Source organism: Mercenaria mercenaria, chromosome 16 (assembly GCF_021730395.1).
Source record: "Mercenaria mercenaria strain notata chromosome 16, MADL_Memer_1, whole genome shotgun sequence".
NCBI lineage: Eukaryota > Metazoa > Mollusca > Bivalvia > Venerida > Veneridae > Mercenaria > Mercenaria mercenaria.
Window position 1 is genome coordinate 24,037,506 of NC_069376.1, and position 18,448 is coordinate 24,055,953.

An 18,448-nucleotide genomic window follows, 5' to 3' on the forward strand; every position below is an offset into this window, starting at 1 on the left:
GATCCGGGGAACTGTGACCTTGACCTTTAACATACTGACCTTAAAATCAATAGGAATCATCTACTGATCGTGACCAACCTTTCTATTAACTTTCATGATCTTAGGTCCAAGTGTTCTCAAGTTATCGTCCACAATCAAATTAACTGTTCAAGGTCACTGTGACCTTGACCTTTGACATACTGACCATAAAATCAATAGGAATCATTTGCTGATCATGACAAAACGCCCTATCAACTTTCATGATCCTAGGCCAAAGCGTTCTCAATTTATCATCCGGAACAGTGTAATTGTTCCAGGACACAGTGTCTTTGACCTTTGACCTACTATTCTTAAAATCTACAGGGGTCAATTGCTGATCATGACCAACCACCCTATCAACTTTCATGATCCTAGGCAAAAGTGTTCCTGAGTTATCATCCGAAAACGGTTTAACATTTCCGTGTCACAGTGACCTTGACCTTTGACCTATTAGCCTCAAAATCAATTGGAGTCATCTGTTGGTCATGACCAACCTTCTTTACAACTTTCATGATCCTAAATCCAAGCGTTCTTGAGTGATCATCCTGAAACTGATTGGTCTACGGACAAACCGAACGACAGACCGACCGAGACCGACCGACCGACATCTGCAAAATAATATACACCACCTATTTCGATGGGGGGTGGGGGGGGGGGGGAAAGCAAAATAACAACTTTATATGGAAATTTAATAACGAAATAGATCTGGTAAGTTAGAAGCTTTTATTTACATACTTAAATAAGGTGTCACATGTGATTTCGACAAAATCTAAGACAAAATATATTAATTTACTATATTTTGCCAACCGTATGTATAGACATAAATATATACTGTTTCTTGTTTAAGGTCACAGTGGCACAATTTTGATCATATGGCGATTTTCCCACCTGCTGATGGTTAAGAAACACCTCTGGAACCCGTCCGTGCACCGTTTCAGTCATGGAAAGGCACCTTGGCAGAACCACCGACCTTTCCGTATGGCAGCTGTAAGGCTTCCTAACAGATAAGAATTATGCCTGCAAAGCAAGGTTTCAAATATACATCGTGTCAGCGACATTAATCGAGACGTCACGGAAAACCGTTAGAAAAATGTATTCTGAAAATATGAGTAACTTTTATTGAAACTATTAAAATTCTAGATGTAGCCCATTCATCATCGGTACACCCTTACAAAGAACATCAGCAGATCGAAATAGATCTAATACACAATCCATATCAAATGATTGTTTTCTTTTTAATATTAATTATACATGTACAATATCAATGTTGATATTTACTATAAAATGTTATCTAACAGAAATGATAAAAAACTATCTTTTAGATGTTATAAAAACGTACAATCTTTTTTTTATTTAACTGTTTATTTTACCGAAATGTTTCAAATGTTGCAAATGTTACAAGAATACCATTAAAGCAAATTGTATAAAAGTACCTAATACAAATCATATTTACAGGAACAGGTGCATTCGACAAACTGAAAATAATATCTAACGAACTACAAATTATAAAAAATATTTAAACAAGAATGGTGTCTGCATGGTATGACACATGTCCCCTGAAAATACTTGACTCAAAGTTCCATTTGAATTTGTTGGAATATGTAGGAGTTGAGTGCACAAGTAGGAGGAGTTGAGTGCACAAGTAGGAGGAATTGAGTGCAAAAGTAGGAGGAGTTGAGTGCACAAGTAGGAGGAATTGAGTGCACAAGTAGGAGGAGTTGAGTGCACAAGTAGGAGGAGTTGAGTGCACAAGTAGGAGGAATTGAGTGCACAAGTAGGAGGAGTTGAGTGCACAATGTATATGACTGGTGTGGATGAAATACGGTTATATCATAACTAAAACAAACAGATATGGAAGTCCCGACAACATCCACATGCCCACTTAATGTTGACAGTGTATATACCATATTTCATTTGGATTCAACAGACACTGTAGGAAATGATACAAAAGATACGATATAGTTTAAGTAAGTCCAAAAAAGGGGCATAACTAAAGAATATAATAATCGGCTGTAAAAGTCCCGATTAGGCTACAGTTGTTATATGGATCAGTTCAAAATCGGACCATAACTCAAGAAATAATGATTGGACATAAAGTCCTGAAATTATGCGTATGTCCGCTTCATGTTGACTATGTTCAGCAGGTTTTCATTGAAATTGATATAAACTGTAGGATGATCTGAATATACAAAAAGTGTGTCGGACCAACTGAAGGACAGTCCAAACACTATGTATGTCTCATTAAGGAAGATGGGGCGAAAAAATAGCTTGTATTTCTTATGTACATCTTTATGCAGTATAACCCGTTAGATGATCATTTACTTAAACATTTTAAGTAAAAAATTAAATGTTCAGCATCTACATTTTATATAAAATTTCAAATCGATCATTACCAGGGTTTTTGATCATTGGTCAGTGTTAAACATATTCATCCTTATTAATTTGCGAAATTCAATCAAAGATAAAACAGTGATCAAGGTGCCGTTAGAACGAACAATGTTTTCTTGCACACCGGACTGGCGTTTCCGGTGATTTTACCCATGCCGGCAAAACCCATCTGGCACGCCCCATGCCAGATAACTCTCGTGCTGTTAATGAGAACTAGTGGTTCATGCACTGATAATATTTTGTTTATGTAAAATACGGAAAAAAACAGGTACCTTGATAGTTTCTCTCCGTTCCTTATAGTATATTTCTCGATTCAAAATACGTTAGTTTATAGTAAAAACATAACGTTACGCTACAAACGATAAAACTAATGTGGAACTTGGTTATTGTGCGTAACGCAGAACATCATGACGTCACTTCTGCTTACGGACGTTAATTTCCCGCGCTTTGTGTTCATTCTCTACTATAAGAAAAAGTACTAAAAAGAAAGTATTTCTATCTTTTGTAAAATACGGTTTGCAAGAAAAATAATCTGCTAGAATGAAATGCTAACATGTATACGATATGCAAGAAAAAATATCTGTCATGTGTTTACGAATCGGATGGAAATATCCGTCCCTCGGCCACCTGCGCATGGACAGTAATTCGGCAAGCCTCATTACCGCCCAATGCGCAGGTGCCCTCGGGACGGATATTTCTATCCGATTCTTAAACACATGACAGATGTTATTACTCTCAAGTCCAGAGCTCTAACCAATGGGCTAAGGAAGCAATGCATCTACAAACAGCCTAGATACGGTTATATACCATCGCCACCAGAATGGAAGTTTTCAATAAAGGATATAAAACCTTAAGAAGCGTAAATATTTCCTAATACGTTTTAATTTACTTTTTAAGAACAATATAATTATTTCGTGACAGCAAGGAAAGTGCATCAGCAATAGCTCTGGCTTAAAGTACATTTAGATAATCTCCCTTTTACACTTTGCAACAATTAAAGGAAAACTTAAGAAACTTGACCTAATGATAGAGGACAGATAAGGTACTTTGAAAACGCAACCCCTATCTTTTTTAAAAGAAACTTTTAAACACCGTTTATAAGAAATAAATGCATTTTCTCATAATTATGCTCATACAAAAATTCAAAACGACACAAAATTCATTCAAAAAAGTGCTTCCATCAGATTCGATAAGTAAATTTTAATCATTTAAATGAATCCCTTTACTTTTGGATGTCTTTGGAAAGTTCTATGGTTAACACTACCTGTATTTGTACAACGAGAGTGGTCATTTGATCATGATAGGATATGATATTCAAAACGCCGACGACAATGTATTTACATGTTTGAGTTACTGAACTGTGTTACTTCAGGCTTATGTAATTGCTGCAACATATATGTAAAATGGAGCTGTATTTAATTCTTTGATCTCTTTTCCAATCGCACAAATACCGGTTTGGCTGGTTTACCTAGGTTAACATCGGACACAGGCATCGGAACCTATAAATAGTGTAAGTAAAATACATACGACTCAAGCTAAAAGGGAAAACATTTAAACTATATCTACGTTTTCATGTAAAACAGAAAACGATTTATCTTTTAAAATGTGTGGATGATACAGGGATGAAACTAGTAAGGAACTTAAATCTTCTGACATACAAGAAAATGTTTTTTTTCTCTTCTCTTCTTATTTATCAATGTTACAAGTTGTGATCATAGTGTAATGTACTTACATAGGCTGAATATAAAAACATTTAACTAGAATCTAAAATATGGATTAATTGCGACTTGTTCAAAATATGAGAGCAACCTAAAATTTGAAATAGATAAATTGCGACTTGGTCAAAATATGTTAGCAACATAACAAAAATGCTAAAGGAACGTACAACATTAACTATTTCATGTGAAAATTCCGTCAAGATCAAATCACGAATTGCACGGATTTTATCAAGGCAATGCCCAACACATCCAATTTCAAATATTTCACAAAATATATATTTCCTTGTATTCCCGTCGTGCCGAAAAAAAAATAGATTCGGCCCCAAAAGAGAATGGGTGTAAATGAAGCAGTGATTGCATACGGGAGGCATACACACGGACATCCGTAAACACCGTAACTCTGATGTAAATGCATCAATGAGACGGAGATGTATCGAACAACTAAATGGCGATAAACACTTTAGTCTAGGTTATGTTGGGAATTGAGTTGCCATAATTCATGAAATAATTTGAAAATGAAAGCTATCTTCGCAGAAATATACAATATGTAGTAACGCATACTTGTAAATTATCTGTCCTGTGCAATCTGAATTTCTGCAGTAAAACTACAACAGTGGTCTTGACCTCCAGCAGGGCTAGACAATCATTTTATTATAATAGAACAAAGGGCCCGCGCACCTTAGGTTGTATTTGCAATTTTTACCTGAATTAAACATATTCTATATTATTGCTATATAGATCTTGAAATTTCGGACCACACTCCACAACGTTTACGCATTGAAGGTGATTAAGCCGGATTAATTGCTGCCCCACTGCCCCAATTACGAGGGGATTAAGCCGGATTAGGGATTATGTCGGCTTAGGGATTAAGTCGGATTAAAATGCCCCACTGCCCCAATGCCCCAATGCACCAATGCCCCAATGCCCCAATGCCCCGACTCTCCGAAACGCCTCGTTATATACTACTTAGAAGTATCAGTAGGTAAGTTTTTATTTGATTTTCACAGGATTCATATTTCTCTTTGAAGCAGATAAAAGCATTCGTACTCCAAATACCTATGCGTACTCAAATTAACTCGCGCACAATGCATTTCTTGAAACTGTGTTCCGGTTTATGCAACTTTAATGTGATATACAAAAATACGGTAAATGTCATGTTTGAAATAATAATGGAATTGATCGTTAAAAATCATTTGGTTATATTGTTGATTTTTGTGCCATGGTTTATGAATATTTAAAACACGTTGACCGTCTCAGAAAAGGAAAGAAAAAACAACAACAACTGAATGATAATTTAGCGTAAATTAGCGTTCTATACAAGAATACCGACAATACACATTTGTTTAGAGTATTTATGTTTTCAGAAGCCATTGTGACATACTGACCGAGACGCTAATACACAATGAGACCTTTGTCTCCAAGTACCCTATATCCCTAGGGCTTCTGCAGACGTCAATACATAAAACGAGACTTTTGTCTCGGTCACCCACCTTCCCTCAGGCTTCTGCAGACGTTAATACAATACAACGAGACCTTGGGCGGGTCACCCCACTTATCCATAGGCTTCTGCATACGTTAATACATACAACGAGACCTTTGCCTAGGTCACACCGCCTATCCCTTGGGCTTCTGCAGACGTTGATACATACAACGAGACCTTTGTCTCGGTCACCCACCTATCCGTCGGGCTTCTGCAGACGTTTATACATAGAACGAGACCTTTGTCTCGGTCACTCACATATCCCTCGGGCTTCTGCATACTTTAATACATACAACGAGGCCTTTGTCTCGGTCACCAACCTATCCCTCGGGCTTCTGCAGACGTTAATTCATAAAATGAGACCTTTGTCTCGGTCATCCGCATATCCCTCTGGCTTCTGCATACTTTAACATACAACGAGACCTTTGTCTCGGTCACCAACCTATTCCTCGGGCTTCTGCAGACGTTAATACATACAACGAGAACTTTGTCTCGGTCACTCACATATCCCTCGGGCTTCTGCATACGTTAATGCATACAATGAGAACTTTGTCTCTTTCACTCACATATCCCTCGGGCTTCTGCATACGTTAATGCATATATCGAAACCTTTGTCTCTTTCACCCGCATATCCCTCGGGTTTCTGCATACGTAAATACATACAACGAGACCTTTGTCCCGGTCACTCACATATCCCTCGGGCTACTGCATACTTTAATACATACAACGAGACCTTTGTCTCGGTCACCCACTTATCCGTCGGGCTTCTGCGGATGTTAATACATACAACGAGACCTTTGTCTCGGTCACCCACCTATCCGTCGGGTTTCTGCAGACGTTTATACATACATCGAGACCTTTGTCTGGGTCACCCACATATCCGTCGGGCTTCTGCAGACGTTAATACATATATCGAGACCTTTGTCTTGGTCACTCACATATCCGTCGGCGTCTGCAGACGTTAATACATACAACGAGACCTTTTGTCTCGGTCACCCACCTATCAGTCGGGCTTCTGCAGACGTTTATACATACAATGAGACCTTTTTCTCGCTCACTCACATATCCCTCGGACCTCTGCAGGCGTTAATACATATATCGAGACCTTGTGACACGGTCATTACACTCTATCCGTCGGGCTATTGCAGACATAATACCGTACAACGAGACTCTTTGTCTCAGTCACTCACCTATCCGTCGGACTCATGCCGACGTTAATACATATATCTAGAACCTTTGGTCTCGGACACTCACATATCCCTCCGGCCTCTGCAGACGTTAAAACATACAACGAAACCTTTGTCTCGTCACCCACCTATCCGTCGGGCAATTTGCAGACGTTAATACATACAACGAGAGCTTCGTCTCGGTCACCCATATACCTCGGCCTCTGCAACTTTAATACATACACAACTTTTTCTCGGTCCCTCGGTCTTCTGCATACCTCATCATGCACACGAGACCTTTGTCTCGGTAACACACATACCCTCGCTTCTGCAGACGTAATACATACAACGATCTTTGTCTCGGTCACACAACCCTATCCTCGGGCTTCTCTTGCAGTGTTTAATTCATAAATGAGACCTTTGTGTCCTCGGTCACCCCGCATATCCCCGGGGCTTTCTGCATACTATATACATACAAAACGAGACCTTTTGTCACGTACACCAACCTATTCCTTCCTCGGGCTTCTGCAAACGTTAATACATACAACGAGAACATTTGGACTCGGTCAATCACATATCCCTCGGGCTTACTGCATACGATAATGCATACAACGAAAACTAAACTGTTGTCTCCGTCACACACAAATCTCTCGGCTTCTGCATACGTTAATCAATATATCGAGACACATTGTCTCTTTACACCCGCATATCCCTCTGGTTTCTGCATACTAATTACATAACGAGACGTTAGTCCTCGGTACCTCACATACCCTCGGCTTTCGCATACATTAATACATACAAACAACGAGACCTTTGTCTCGGTAACTCACATATCCCTCGGGCTTCTGCAGAACGTTAATACATACAACGAGACCTTTAGTCTCGTCACCAACCTTCCCTCGGGCATTTGCAGCCGGTAATTCATAAAACGAGAACCTTTGTCTCGGTCCACTCTCCGCATATACCCTCGGGTTTTCCTGCATACAAATAAATGCATACGCAGACCTTTTCTCGGTCACGCCACCTATCCCCGGGCCTTCTGCTAGACGTAATACATTCAACGCGAACTTCGTCTCGGTCACTCCACATATCAATCGGTCTTCTGCATACGTTCAATACATATAATCGAAGACCTTTGTCTCTTTCACCCACAAATCCCTCAGGCTTCTGCAGACTTTCATACATACAACGAGAACTTTGTCATCCGGTTACCCAAATATCCTCGGCTTCTGCATTCGTTATGTTGTATTACAAAAACCCAAACGAGACTTGTCTCGGTCACCCACATATCCCCTCGGGCTTCTTCAGACGTATATAAACACAACGAGACCTTGTCCTCGGTCACCCATATATCCCTCGGGCTTCTGCATACTTTAATACATACAACAGACTTTTGACTCGGTCTCTCAACATCATCCTCGGGCTTCTGCGTACGATTAATGCCATAACAACGAGACCTGTCTCTGTAACCCACATATCCCTCGGGCTTCTGCATACGTTAATACTACAAAACGAGAAACTTTGTCTCGTCACTCACATATCTTTCGTCTTCTGTATACTTTAATACATATATCGAACCTTTGTCTCTTTCACCTACATAAAATCTTCTCGGTATTCAATATCCATCCAGAAATGGGAATACACTTTTAACGCATTTTTAATTAGCCCGTGATAACAATACTCGGTAAAAGTTAGAAATATTTTTTTTTTTCAATCTTTGATCCAATCATTCTCAAGTTATTAACCGTTTAACTATTCTGGTTCCTGTGACCATGACCTTTGCCTCAAAATCAATAGGGGTCATCTGCTAGTCATGATCAGCATCCTATATAGTTTCGTGATCCTAGGCTCAGATATTTTCAATGAATCGTCCGGCAACATTTTTATTTGAACCGGGAATTGTACCTTGACCTTTAACATACTGACCTTAAAATCAATAGGAACATCTACTGAATCGTGACCAACCTTTCTATTAACTTTCATGATTTCTTAGTTCCAAGTGTTCTCAAGTTATCGTCCACAATCAAATTAACTGTTCAAGTCCACTGTGACCTTCACCTTTGACATACTGACCATAAAATTAATAGGAATCATTTGCTGATCATTACAAAACGCCCTAATCTAACTTCATGATCCTAGGCCAAAGCGTTCTCAATTTATCATCCGGAACAGTGTAATTGTTCAGGACACATTGCTTTGAATTTTGACCTACTAATCTTAAAATCTAACTGGGTCCCAATTGCTGATCATGACCAACCCCCTATCAACTTTCCATGATCCTAGCAAAAGTGTTTCCTGAGTATCATCCGAAAACGGTTTAACATCCCGTTGTCACAAGGTGACCTTGACCTTTGACCTAAATACCCTCAAAATCATTGGATTCCATCTTTTGGTCATGAACCATCTTCTTTACAACTTCATATGATCCTAAATCTAAACGTTCATAGAGTGATCATCCAGAAATGATATGGTCTACGGACAAACCGAACGACAGATACCGACCGACCGACATCTGCAAAATAATATACACCACCTATATCGATGTGGGTGGGGGGGGGGGGGAAGGCAAAATAACAACTTTTATAATGGAAAATTAATAACGAAATGGATCAGGTAAGTAGTAACTTTAAATACAATACTTAAATAAGGTGTCCACATGTGATTTCGACAAACTCTCAGGTAAAATAAATTAATTTTTACTTATTTTGCCAACCGTATGTATAGACCATAAATATAAATTGTATCTTGTTTAAGGTCAACAGTGCACAATTTTGATCAAATTGTTATAAAAACGTACAATCTTTTTTATTAACTGTATATTTTACCCGAAATGATTCAAAATGTTGCAAATGTTACAAAGAATCACCATTAAAGCAAATTGTATAAAAGTACCTAATACAACTCATATTTACAAGAACAGATTGCATTCGACAAACTGAAAATAATATCTAACGAAAGTAACAAATTATAAAAAATATATTTAAACAAGAATGGTGTCTGCATGACATGTCTCCTGAAAATACTTGACTCAAAGTCCATTAGAATTTGTTGGAATATGTAGAGTAGGAGTGCACAAGTAGGAGGAGTTGAGTGCACAATCTATAATGACTAGTGTGGATAAAATACGGTTATGTCATAACTAAAACAAACAGATAAGAAAGTCCCGACAACACCACATGCCCACCTTAAATGTTAGAGAGTGTATATACCATATTTTCATTTGGAATCAACACGACACCGTAGGAAATGATACAAAAGATACGATACAAAAAAGGGGCCATAACTAAAGAATATAATAATCGGCTGTAAAAGTTCCCGATTATATAGGCTACAGTTTGTTATATGGATCATCAAAAATCGGAACCATAACTCAAGAAATAATGATTGGACATAACTCCTGAAGTTATGACGTATTCCTCATCATGTTGACTTGTTCAAGCAGGTTTTCTTTGAATTGATATCAACTTTAGGATGAGTTGAATATAACAAAAAGGAGTCGAACCAACTGAAGGACAGTCACAAACACTATGTATGTCTCATTAAAGGAAGATGGGGCGAATAAATCGCTTGTTATTTCTTATATACATCTTTACGCAATATAATCCTTTAGATGATCATTTTAAGTGAAAACTCAAAGTTCACGACATCTACATTTTATATAAAATTCAAATCGTATCATTATCAAGGTTTTAATTTTACTTTTTAAGAACAATATAATTCTTTCGTGACAGCAAGGAAAGTGCATCAGCAATAGCTCTGGCTTAAATACATTTAGATAATCTCCCTTTACACTTTGCAACAATTAAAGAAAACATAAGAAACAATTGACCTAATGAAAGAGGACAGTAAGGTACATTGAAAACGCAACCCCCTATCTAAATTTTTACAAGAAACTTATAAACACCGGGGGGGGGGGGGGGGGGGGGGGGGGGGTGATAAGAAACAAAATGCATTTTCTCAAAATTATGCGCATTCAAAATATAAAAATTGAAAACGAACACAAAATTAACAAAAAAGTGTTTCCAAATCAGAATCAGATCGAAGTAAGTATTTTATCACATAAATGAATTCCCTTACTTTATTGATTCCCTTTGGAAAATTCAATGGTAACCACAACCTGTATTAGTATCACTTTGGAAGATTAACAGGGAAGCTGTTCTAATACTTTTTTCAATTAAAACGATGAATTATGTACGGAAATATATTTCTTTTTCGAGTTAACCATCAAAGCATGTATCCAAATCTCAATGACACAACGAGAAGGTCATTTCTTTCATGTTGGAAATGGTATACAAACGCCGACGAACAAGTAATTACATGTCGATCACTTTTTCAGATTTTATTTAACTGTACAGTTTACTTTAGGCATATGTAGTTTGCTGCAACATATATGTAAAAAGGAGCTGTATTTAATTCTTTTGATCTCTTTTCAATCGCCACAAATACCGATTGGGCTGTTTACTAGACCAACATCGACACAGGCATCGGGACCTATAAATAATGTAAGTAAAATACAAACGCCTCAAGCTAAAAGAGAAAACACTTTCGTTTCAAGTAAAACAAAAAAAACGATATCAATTTTTTAAAATATGGATGATACAGGGATGACACTAGTAAGGAACAAAAATCTTCTGACATACTGAAAATGATTTTTTTTCTCTTCTCTTCTTCTTATCCAATGTTACAAGTTGTGATCCTAGTGTAATGTACTTACATAGTCTGAATATACAAACATTTAACAATAATCTAAAATATGGAAACAATATGGGCCCGACTTGTTCAAAATATGAGAGCAACTAAAATTAGAAATAGATAAATTGCGACTGTGGTCAAAATATGTTTAGCAACCATAAACCAAAATGCTAAAGAACGTACAACGTTAACTATTTCAAGTGAAAATTTCGTCAAGATCAAATCACAAATAGCACGGATTTTATCAAGTCAATGCCCAACACATCCAATTACAATTCACAAAATATAAATTATTTTGTATTCCCGTCGTGCCGAAAAAAATTAGATTCGGCCCCAAAAGAGAAGGGGTTTGTAAAGGAAGCAGTGATTGCATAAGGGAGGCACACACACGGATAGCCGTCAAAAACCGTAACTTAAATGTAAATGCATCTATGAGACGCAGATGTATCGAACAAGCAAATGGCGATAAAAACACTTGAAAACTAGGTTTATGTTGGGATTTGAGTTGACATAATTCATGAAATAATTTGAAAATAAAAGCTATCTTCGTAAAATATATGTCAAATACAATATTAGTAAACGCATACTTGTAACTTATCTGTCTTGTGCAATCTAAAATTTCTGCAGTAAAACTACAAAAAAGTGGCCTTGACCTCCAGCAGGCTAGCCTTTTCCCATACAATTCCTTGGGACCCTGACCAACGGCATGTAAGCATACTGATTTATGTTGGCTTGGTTTTTCAGGGCAAACCTGTAAGAAAAATGAAAAGGCTTTCCTTATTTAAAACTAACTATTCTCATCTAACAGGTAACAATAATAGAAGGAAGTTATATGAATAGACACCAGAATGTGATTTTTCAAAGAATTTAAATCAAAATCGGGAGCTGTATTTTGTGGGCCGGTCTTTTTTGGACAGTTCTATCTGTTTGTAAATATTGACAGTCGAAGATTTATGTTACGATTTTTTTTATATTTATGGAAAGGATCCTCATAGTTTTGTTGTTTTTGAGCTACTGTGAAATGAACCGTGCCATGGGGAAACCAATATAGTGACTTTGCGACCAGCATGGATCGAGACCAGCCTGCACATCCGCGCAGACTGGTCAGGATGCATGCTCTTCGCTTACGACCTCTCTAATCACAATGGGCTTTGAAAGCGAAAAGCATAGATCCTGACCAGACTGCGCGGATGCACATGCTGGTCTGGATCCATGCTGGTCGCAAACGCACTATTGTAGTGTAATGCTCAGGTGTTTTGTATTTTATTTCGGGTATTTCTTTCAGAAGTTTAAGATTTTAAAAATTATAGAAGATGAAAACTGTAACTTTCACAAACTGACAAGTCAGACAAGATTTGACAATCTTCAGTAGCTTAAGGCTTGTTGAACTTGTAGGTTTCCTTAAGTGATCGGGAAATTAGATAATGTGTCTGCTGTGTTTTCCTGTATAATCCTTATAAACTCAATACACTCTGTGATCAGGAGAGACTGCCCAGCGGTAAGGGACTTGTTCCCACTCTCATGAGCTGAAACTTAATAAGCATTGTTAAGAGCTAGTTTGAAATATATTTATAATTAAGAAATGTTGCTAAATAGATCAGTAAACAGAACTGAATTAGAAAGCTTATTTAACATTTATTATATCTGTGAAATTAGACTGAATATTCATAAGTAATCGTGCATTGCTGTCGTAGAAAATAAATGTTAGAACTGTTGTAATGTGTTGTGTTCAAGACAAGCTTCAGGTACAACGTGCTACGTTATACTATGTAGGTTTTCCAATGGCTCGTCTCAAATGTAAAAACAATGTATAACTATTTATAAGGACTGAATGTTATTTTTTGTGTATACCATAACCATACACTTCTGATTAGTTTGTATTAGTTTTGTGTTTTAATTTTTCATGAATTTTGTAAATTCATGAAGTTGCCTGGCCGGTGGGTTGGCGTTTTTCTTGAATATTGAAAATTATTATGCTGTTTGAATTGTCTAACAGTATGTCTTGAAACTCTTTTGATTATATATTGATAATATTATAAATAATATCATATTGATATATATGGACGTGATCTAGTTAATCCTAATTTAATTATAATTAATTTGATTTGAGTTTGTTTCTCTTAGATCTTTATTATATTCATAAGATAAAAATTTTATGAATACGTAATTTAGCGTATTTTATTGTTTACATTAAAATCGGTTAATTATGTGGAACATCAAAATTTTTCTTCAGTCAAAATCAAGCAGCCCTATTGTTGTGTCAATAATTTTGGTTGGTCAACGGATTCTTTAATTCTTGAATTGATTGGTCATTTTGAATTTTGTTTTCTTTGTTTTGATAGGTTATAGATAAGTAAATATATAGGTATTTTTGAATTGGCGCTTCATTCTATTTTTTCTATTAGTCTGGTCACATCGAAATTAGTTTTTTGAAATATACAAATTATCTACATCCCGTATATCCGACATGTACGTGAAATATACGTAGTTGTATACGAAGCATATACGGGAAATATACGTCCCGTATTTTTGAAATATACAGATTATCTACATCCCGTATATCCGGCATATACGTGAAATATACGGAGTCGTATACGAAGAATGTACGGGAAATATACGTCCCGTATTTTCGAAATATACATATTGTTTCAATCCCGTATTTCCAGAATATACAGAAAATATACGGGGTTGTATACGAAACATATACGGGAAATATACGTCCCGTAATTTCCAAATACACAAAATATTTATATCCCGTATTTCCGGAATATACTGGAAATATACGGGGTTTGTATACGAAACATATACGGGAAATATTCATCCCGTATTTTCTAAATATACGACTTAATTTTCCCCGTACACCAGACATATACGGGAAATATACGCTGCTGTATACGAACAGAATTACCCTTTTTAAAATTCCCGTATTTTAGTAATATACGGAGTACCGTATATCAAGAATTCCGTATTTCATAGTATACGGAAATCCGTATTTTATTAGTATACGGACTTTCAAATATACGAGCCCCGTACACGCCCGTATTTTAGGTTTCCCGTATTTTTTCCCGTATATGGGTAATATACGGAATCCCGTACACTCCCGTATATTAACCCTTTTTTCACAGTGTGAATAGCGCGATTCTCGGATTTGCCAAAAGTCCCCATGTGGGTTATACCCGTATGAACGCAGAAGAAATTATATTCAGTCCTTAATTATAAACGTTAAATGCACTTTTTGTTCCATTGTAAAAATAATTAAAGTGAAGAGAAGGAAACTTCAATCCAATAATAAATATATACCTTTCTGGGTCATATTTGTATGGGTTTTCCCAATATTCCGGCATATAATGCAGTGCCAGTATTGAAAACGTGCAATCCATCCCTTTCAGTATTTGTAAACCGTTTATTTTAACATCTTCCAAAGCCAAACGGTTGATCCTACAAAATAATCGACCTCAACTGTATCAGTCCGCAAAAAAGACATATATATATATATATATCTCACGGAGTATGAAAAATGAACAACCAACACTTACAGGTAGTTTTCTTAAATTCAATTTTAAATTTTGTTTTGGAAAAAAAACAATGTTAACAAGAATCCTATAGCTCCACGTTTGATGGCAAATTGCACACGTTGAAACTGTGCAGCAATACTGTAACCCGAGCCAGGATCCTCGAAATACTGACACGATACTTTACCAACTGAGCTTCTTGTTTGTGAAAGAGTAGTATATTATTATCATCTAAATAGAAAATAAGTGTCATTAAACCGATTAAACATTTATTAAATGGAACGACTTATTCATACATTGGAACCATCAAACAAACCTTTGTGCTGGTGGATGCATTCTCAAAGTCTCGTTTACAACCATGTCAAGGTACCTCAACTTGAATACATTGTCATACGTCGTCTCTGACTAAATAGACAACAACAAACATTTATTTTGTACCTTTTTTTCGAAATAAAATTGTCTCCGATTACATCACCGTCTTATATGAAAGAGATGATAAACAAAAGCAAACTGTTTTCAAAATATCATATTTGAGCACAGCCCTAAACAACAAGCTTCCAGTCGCTTTTAGGAAGTATTCTAATACGACCAGCGATAAACTTACATACATGTACAGCAAAATCTATCTCGGATTATTCTGCAATAAACCACTCGCGTGCAATAACGTCATCCGATCCAGGTGCGTAGCACGGTCGTAAAAAGTGCATTTTTTTTCCAACACTGTTGATACTAGTATGTCGTGTTAGAATCGAAATAACAAGTTCCCAAGTGTGATTTATCGTAGAATAACCCTAGTTTTTCGTTCTTATGCCTACGGCCTTCGTGATATATTCTTACGCATAAGAACTCAAAACACGGGTTATTCTACGATAAACCACACTTGGGAACTTATTATTTCTTAATTAACTTAAAAATGTAATTTGTAAATTAAATCGGAAACCCCTTTAAAGCGTTGGAAACGCAATGAACATTATTATATTATATCAAAAGTACTTTTAAGACATGACTTTTAATATTAAAAGTGATAACATGCATCTGGACGACAATGATCGATTTCATTAAAGAGCAATTCACTGTTTGAGATACTTTTTTTTTCAATTCTAACACGACATAAAGGATTATTATTTACATTCTGAAGGACAACCATCAAATATCTGCCAGCCTATGTTCTTTTTCAATGTTCCGCTATGACGTTTGAACTTGTGACATTCTAACAATTATTTTGTTGCCTAGTAACAGTGAAATAAATCAAGCAGATCGTGTTAAAACAAATCCGTAACTTACTTCTCCAATTTCGGCGTCTATCTCCTCGATGAGTTTTTCCTGACATTCTGTATTAGTAACAAGATCATACACGATCCAAGATAAAGTGGTCGCTGTTGTATCATATCCAGCTACCATAAATATAATAGAGTTTAGTAAAACTTCTTCATCAGTCAAACCTAAAATTAAATAACAGATATGACAGAAATATGTAGGTATGCATGATTATATAGTCATGTCTCCTTCCATGACTTTACGTTATAAATCGCCTTATGCTCATGAAATAAAAAACTAGATATCTAATTCAGCCCAAAATATGATGCAAATAGTTACTTATAAACGACCTTAGACATCATATTAATGGAACAGCAAATGCAAATTAAAATTACAATAAAAGGTGTTTCCGAAATGAAAACAGACTATATAAACCTAAACTTGTTCGTTGTCTGCATAACATTATGAAATCGAGTAGAATATTTCGCCAAGATTTAAGACAAATTCATGAAAGTCTTATTACTGTTTGAGTAGTTTTGACAAAGTAACGTTCAAAACATTGGTGCCAGCTGTGGAACATATTCCAGCTATAGGTTCAATGTCAAAATACATTTTTTTTAACTTGACGATCGGCAAAAGTACAACCAAATACTTCTACCTCTCTGTTTCATTCCTTCAAAAGTAGTTTCTTCAGTGTCAATCTCATTTTCACCTAATTCCCCCTTGTGTGTATTTATCAAAAGCTGAAGAAGGTCCCGATGTTTCTGAAATTAATACGGTTATAGGAAGAGCGTTGATACATGATAAGTCCGCCACGTAATATGGTAACCAGTTGGCAAATATTTAATTTATAAAGTAACAATGTTGCAAGTGTCAGAACAAATAACTTTACCACTGTTATGTAAATGTAACAGTATCTCTTTAAATATCAGGATTCGGCAGGAATGGTATTACAGATTTTTTCACATCTTACTCGTCTTCTTTTTATAGAATTACTTATGTAAGTGTGCAATTGTCTGCGCTCGATGAATTTTTAAAACGGACAGAATAAATGTTATTCATATATATACTCACTGACTGAGCCTGTTTTCTGTCGGTGAATGCCTTTTTCATTGTTGACATGTAGAAATCAAACGCCTCGTTTGAAACAATGTTTGTTTCTAGAAGTCTGCCAAATATGCTTGACAGATCGGGAAAGAACACTGAAATGATTTTAAAAAAGCTGTACACTATAGAAAACAACTAGTTGAATGCTTTAGAAAGCAGGGCAAAGGACCAAAGAGTAGCGTAAGGAAACTGAAAATTCAAATCTGCCCGTTTCAATATTCAAGTTCTATACCGTGACACATTTCCCCATCATTTTGAAAGTCGTCCTTGAATTCCAGCGTGTACTTTATAAATTTAAGCAATTACAGGCGCCGGAGACTAATCAGTGTATTTCCGTCAATTGTCACAGGATGGGAAAAATGTGCAGTCAGACCGGAACACGAATCCAATGCAAATTATGGTACGAATATTTACTGGCTATCAAGAAAACTTTATGCGGATATGCGGATGGCAGAAGTTGTCATTAAAAACACTGACGCCAGTCAGATACTTTTCGTTTCAATTACCTCGAATGAAACTAATAAACGCGATTAAATGGCAAAGGATGAGCACGTATATTCTGTTATGTCTAAAATGTTTAAAAGTCAACAAAGTTTGACCCTTTTATAAATCATCAAACGTGAATGGTAGAAACTGCATTTGGTATACCTCAGTGATTTTACTTGAAATGATATTGTTTCACAATTTCGAAATATGAACTGTTAAGTTTATTAAGTTTAACATCTACACATATCCGGCGGTCCTAAACATTCAAATAATCGGGGTTTGAAATCCTTCTGTCAGCTCCGCAAAGGAATTTTAGTATGAACAATAAATAAATGAACTTCCTTCCTACAAACTGTTGATAGAATCCTCACAACGCAATATGACTGATTAGATCGCTATGGAGATTCTAGACATTCCACTGTGTTTAGAAAGCCTCTTGTAGACGTAGACAAGGGTAGATACAGTAATCGTGGGTTAAACACCATAAGGGCTCAGCAGTATATGGATACAGAAGGCTGATGAGCCCTTATGGCCCTTAACTGACACTATGTAACATACCGGAAGATGTAACATACGAATTTATGGTGCAAAATGCATTAAATAAATGGTTTGTAAATTTAACCA

General features: G+C 36.4%; 1 protein-coding gene and 1 long non-coding RNA gene across 2 annotated transcripts in view; both read right to left on the reverse strand.

Annotated features, from left to right (window-relative positions):
* Positions 1-18,448, reverse strand: part of LOC123540913 (uncharacterized) — a 79,461-nt gene that overhangs the window by 40,207 nt on the left and 20,806 nt on the right. Inside the window, exons 10-16 of the mRNA XM_053525809.1 lie at positions 17,306-17,433; positions 16,890-16,995; positions 16,259-16,416; positions 15,291-15,379; positions 14,763-14,900; positions 12,162-12,213; positions 7,601-7,747 (exon numbers count right to left, since the gene is read on the reverse strand). Of these exons, the coding sequence (XP_053381784.1) occupies positions 7,601-7,747; positions 12,162-12,213; positions 14,763-14,900; positions 15,291-15,379; positions 16,259-16,416; positions 16,890-16,995; positions 17,306-17,433 (818 nt within the window). The remainder of the gene's footprint in view (positions 1-7,600; positions 7,748-12,161; positions 12,214-14,762; positions 14,901-15,290; positions 15,380-16,258; positions 16,417-16,889; positions 16,996-17,305; positions 17,434-18,448) is intronic.
* LOC128549533 (uncharacterized) lies at positions 725-4,759 on the reverse strand. Its single transcript, XR_008367782.1, has 2 exons — positions 4,686-4,759; positions 725-3,905 (listed from the first exon to the last, which is right to left on the reverse strand). It is a non-coding gene; the product is annotated as an uncharacterized LOC128549533 (long non-coding RNA).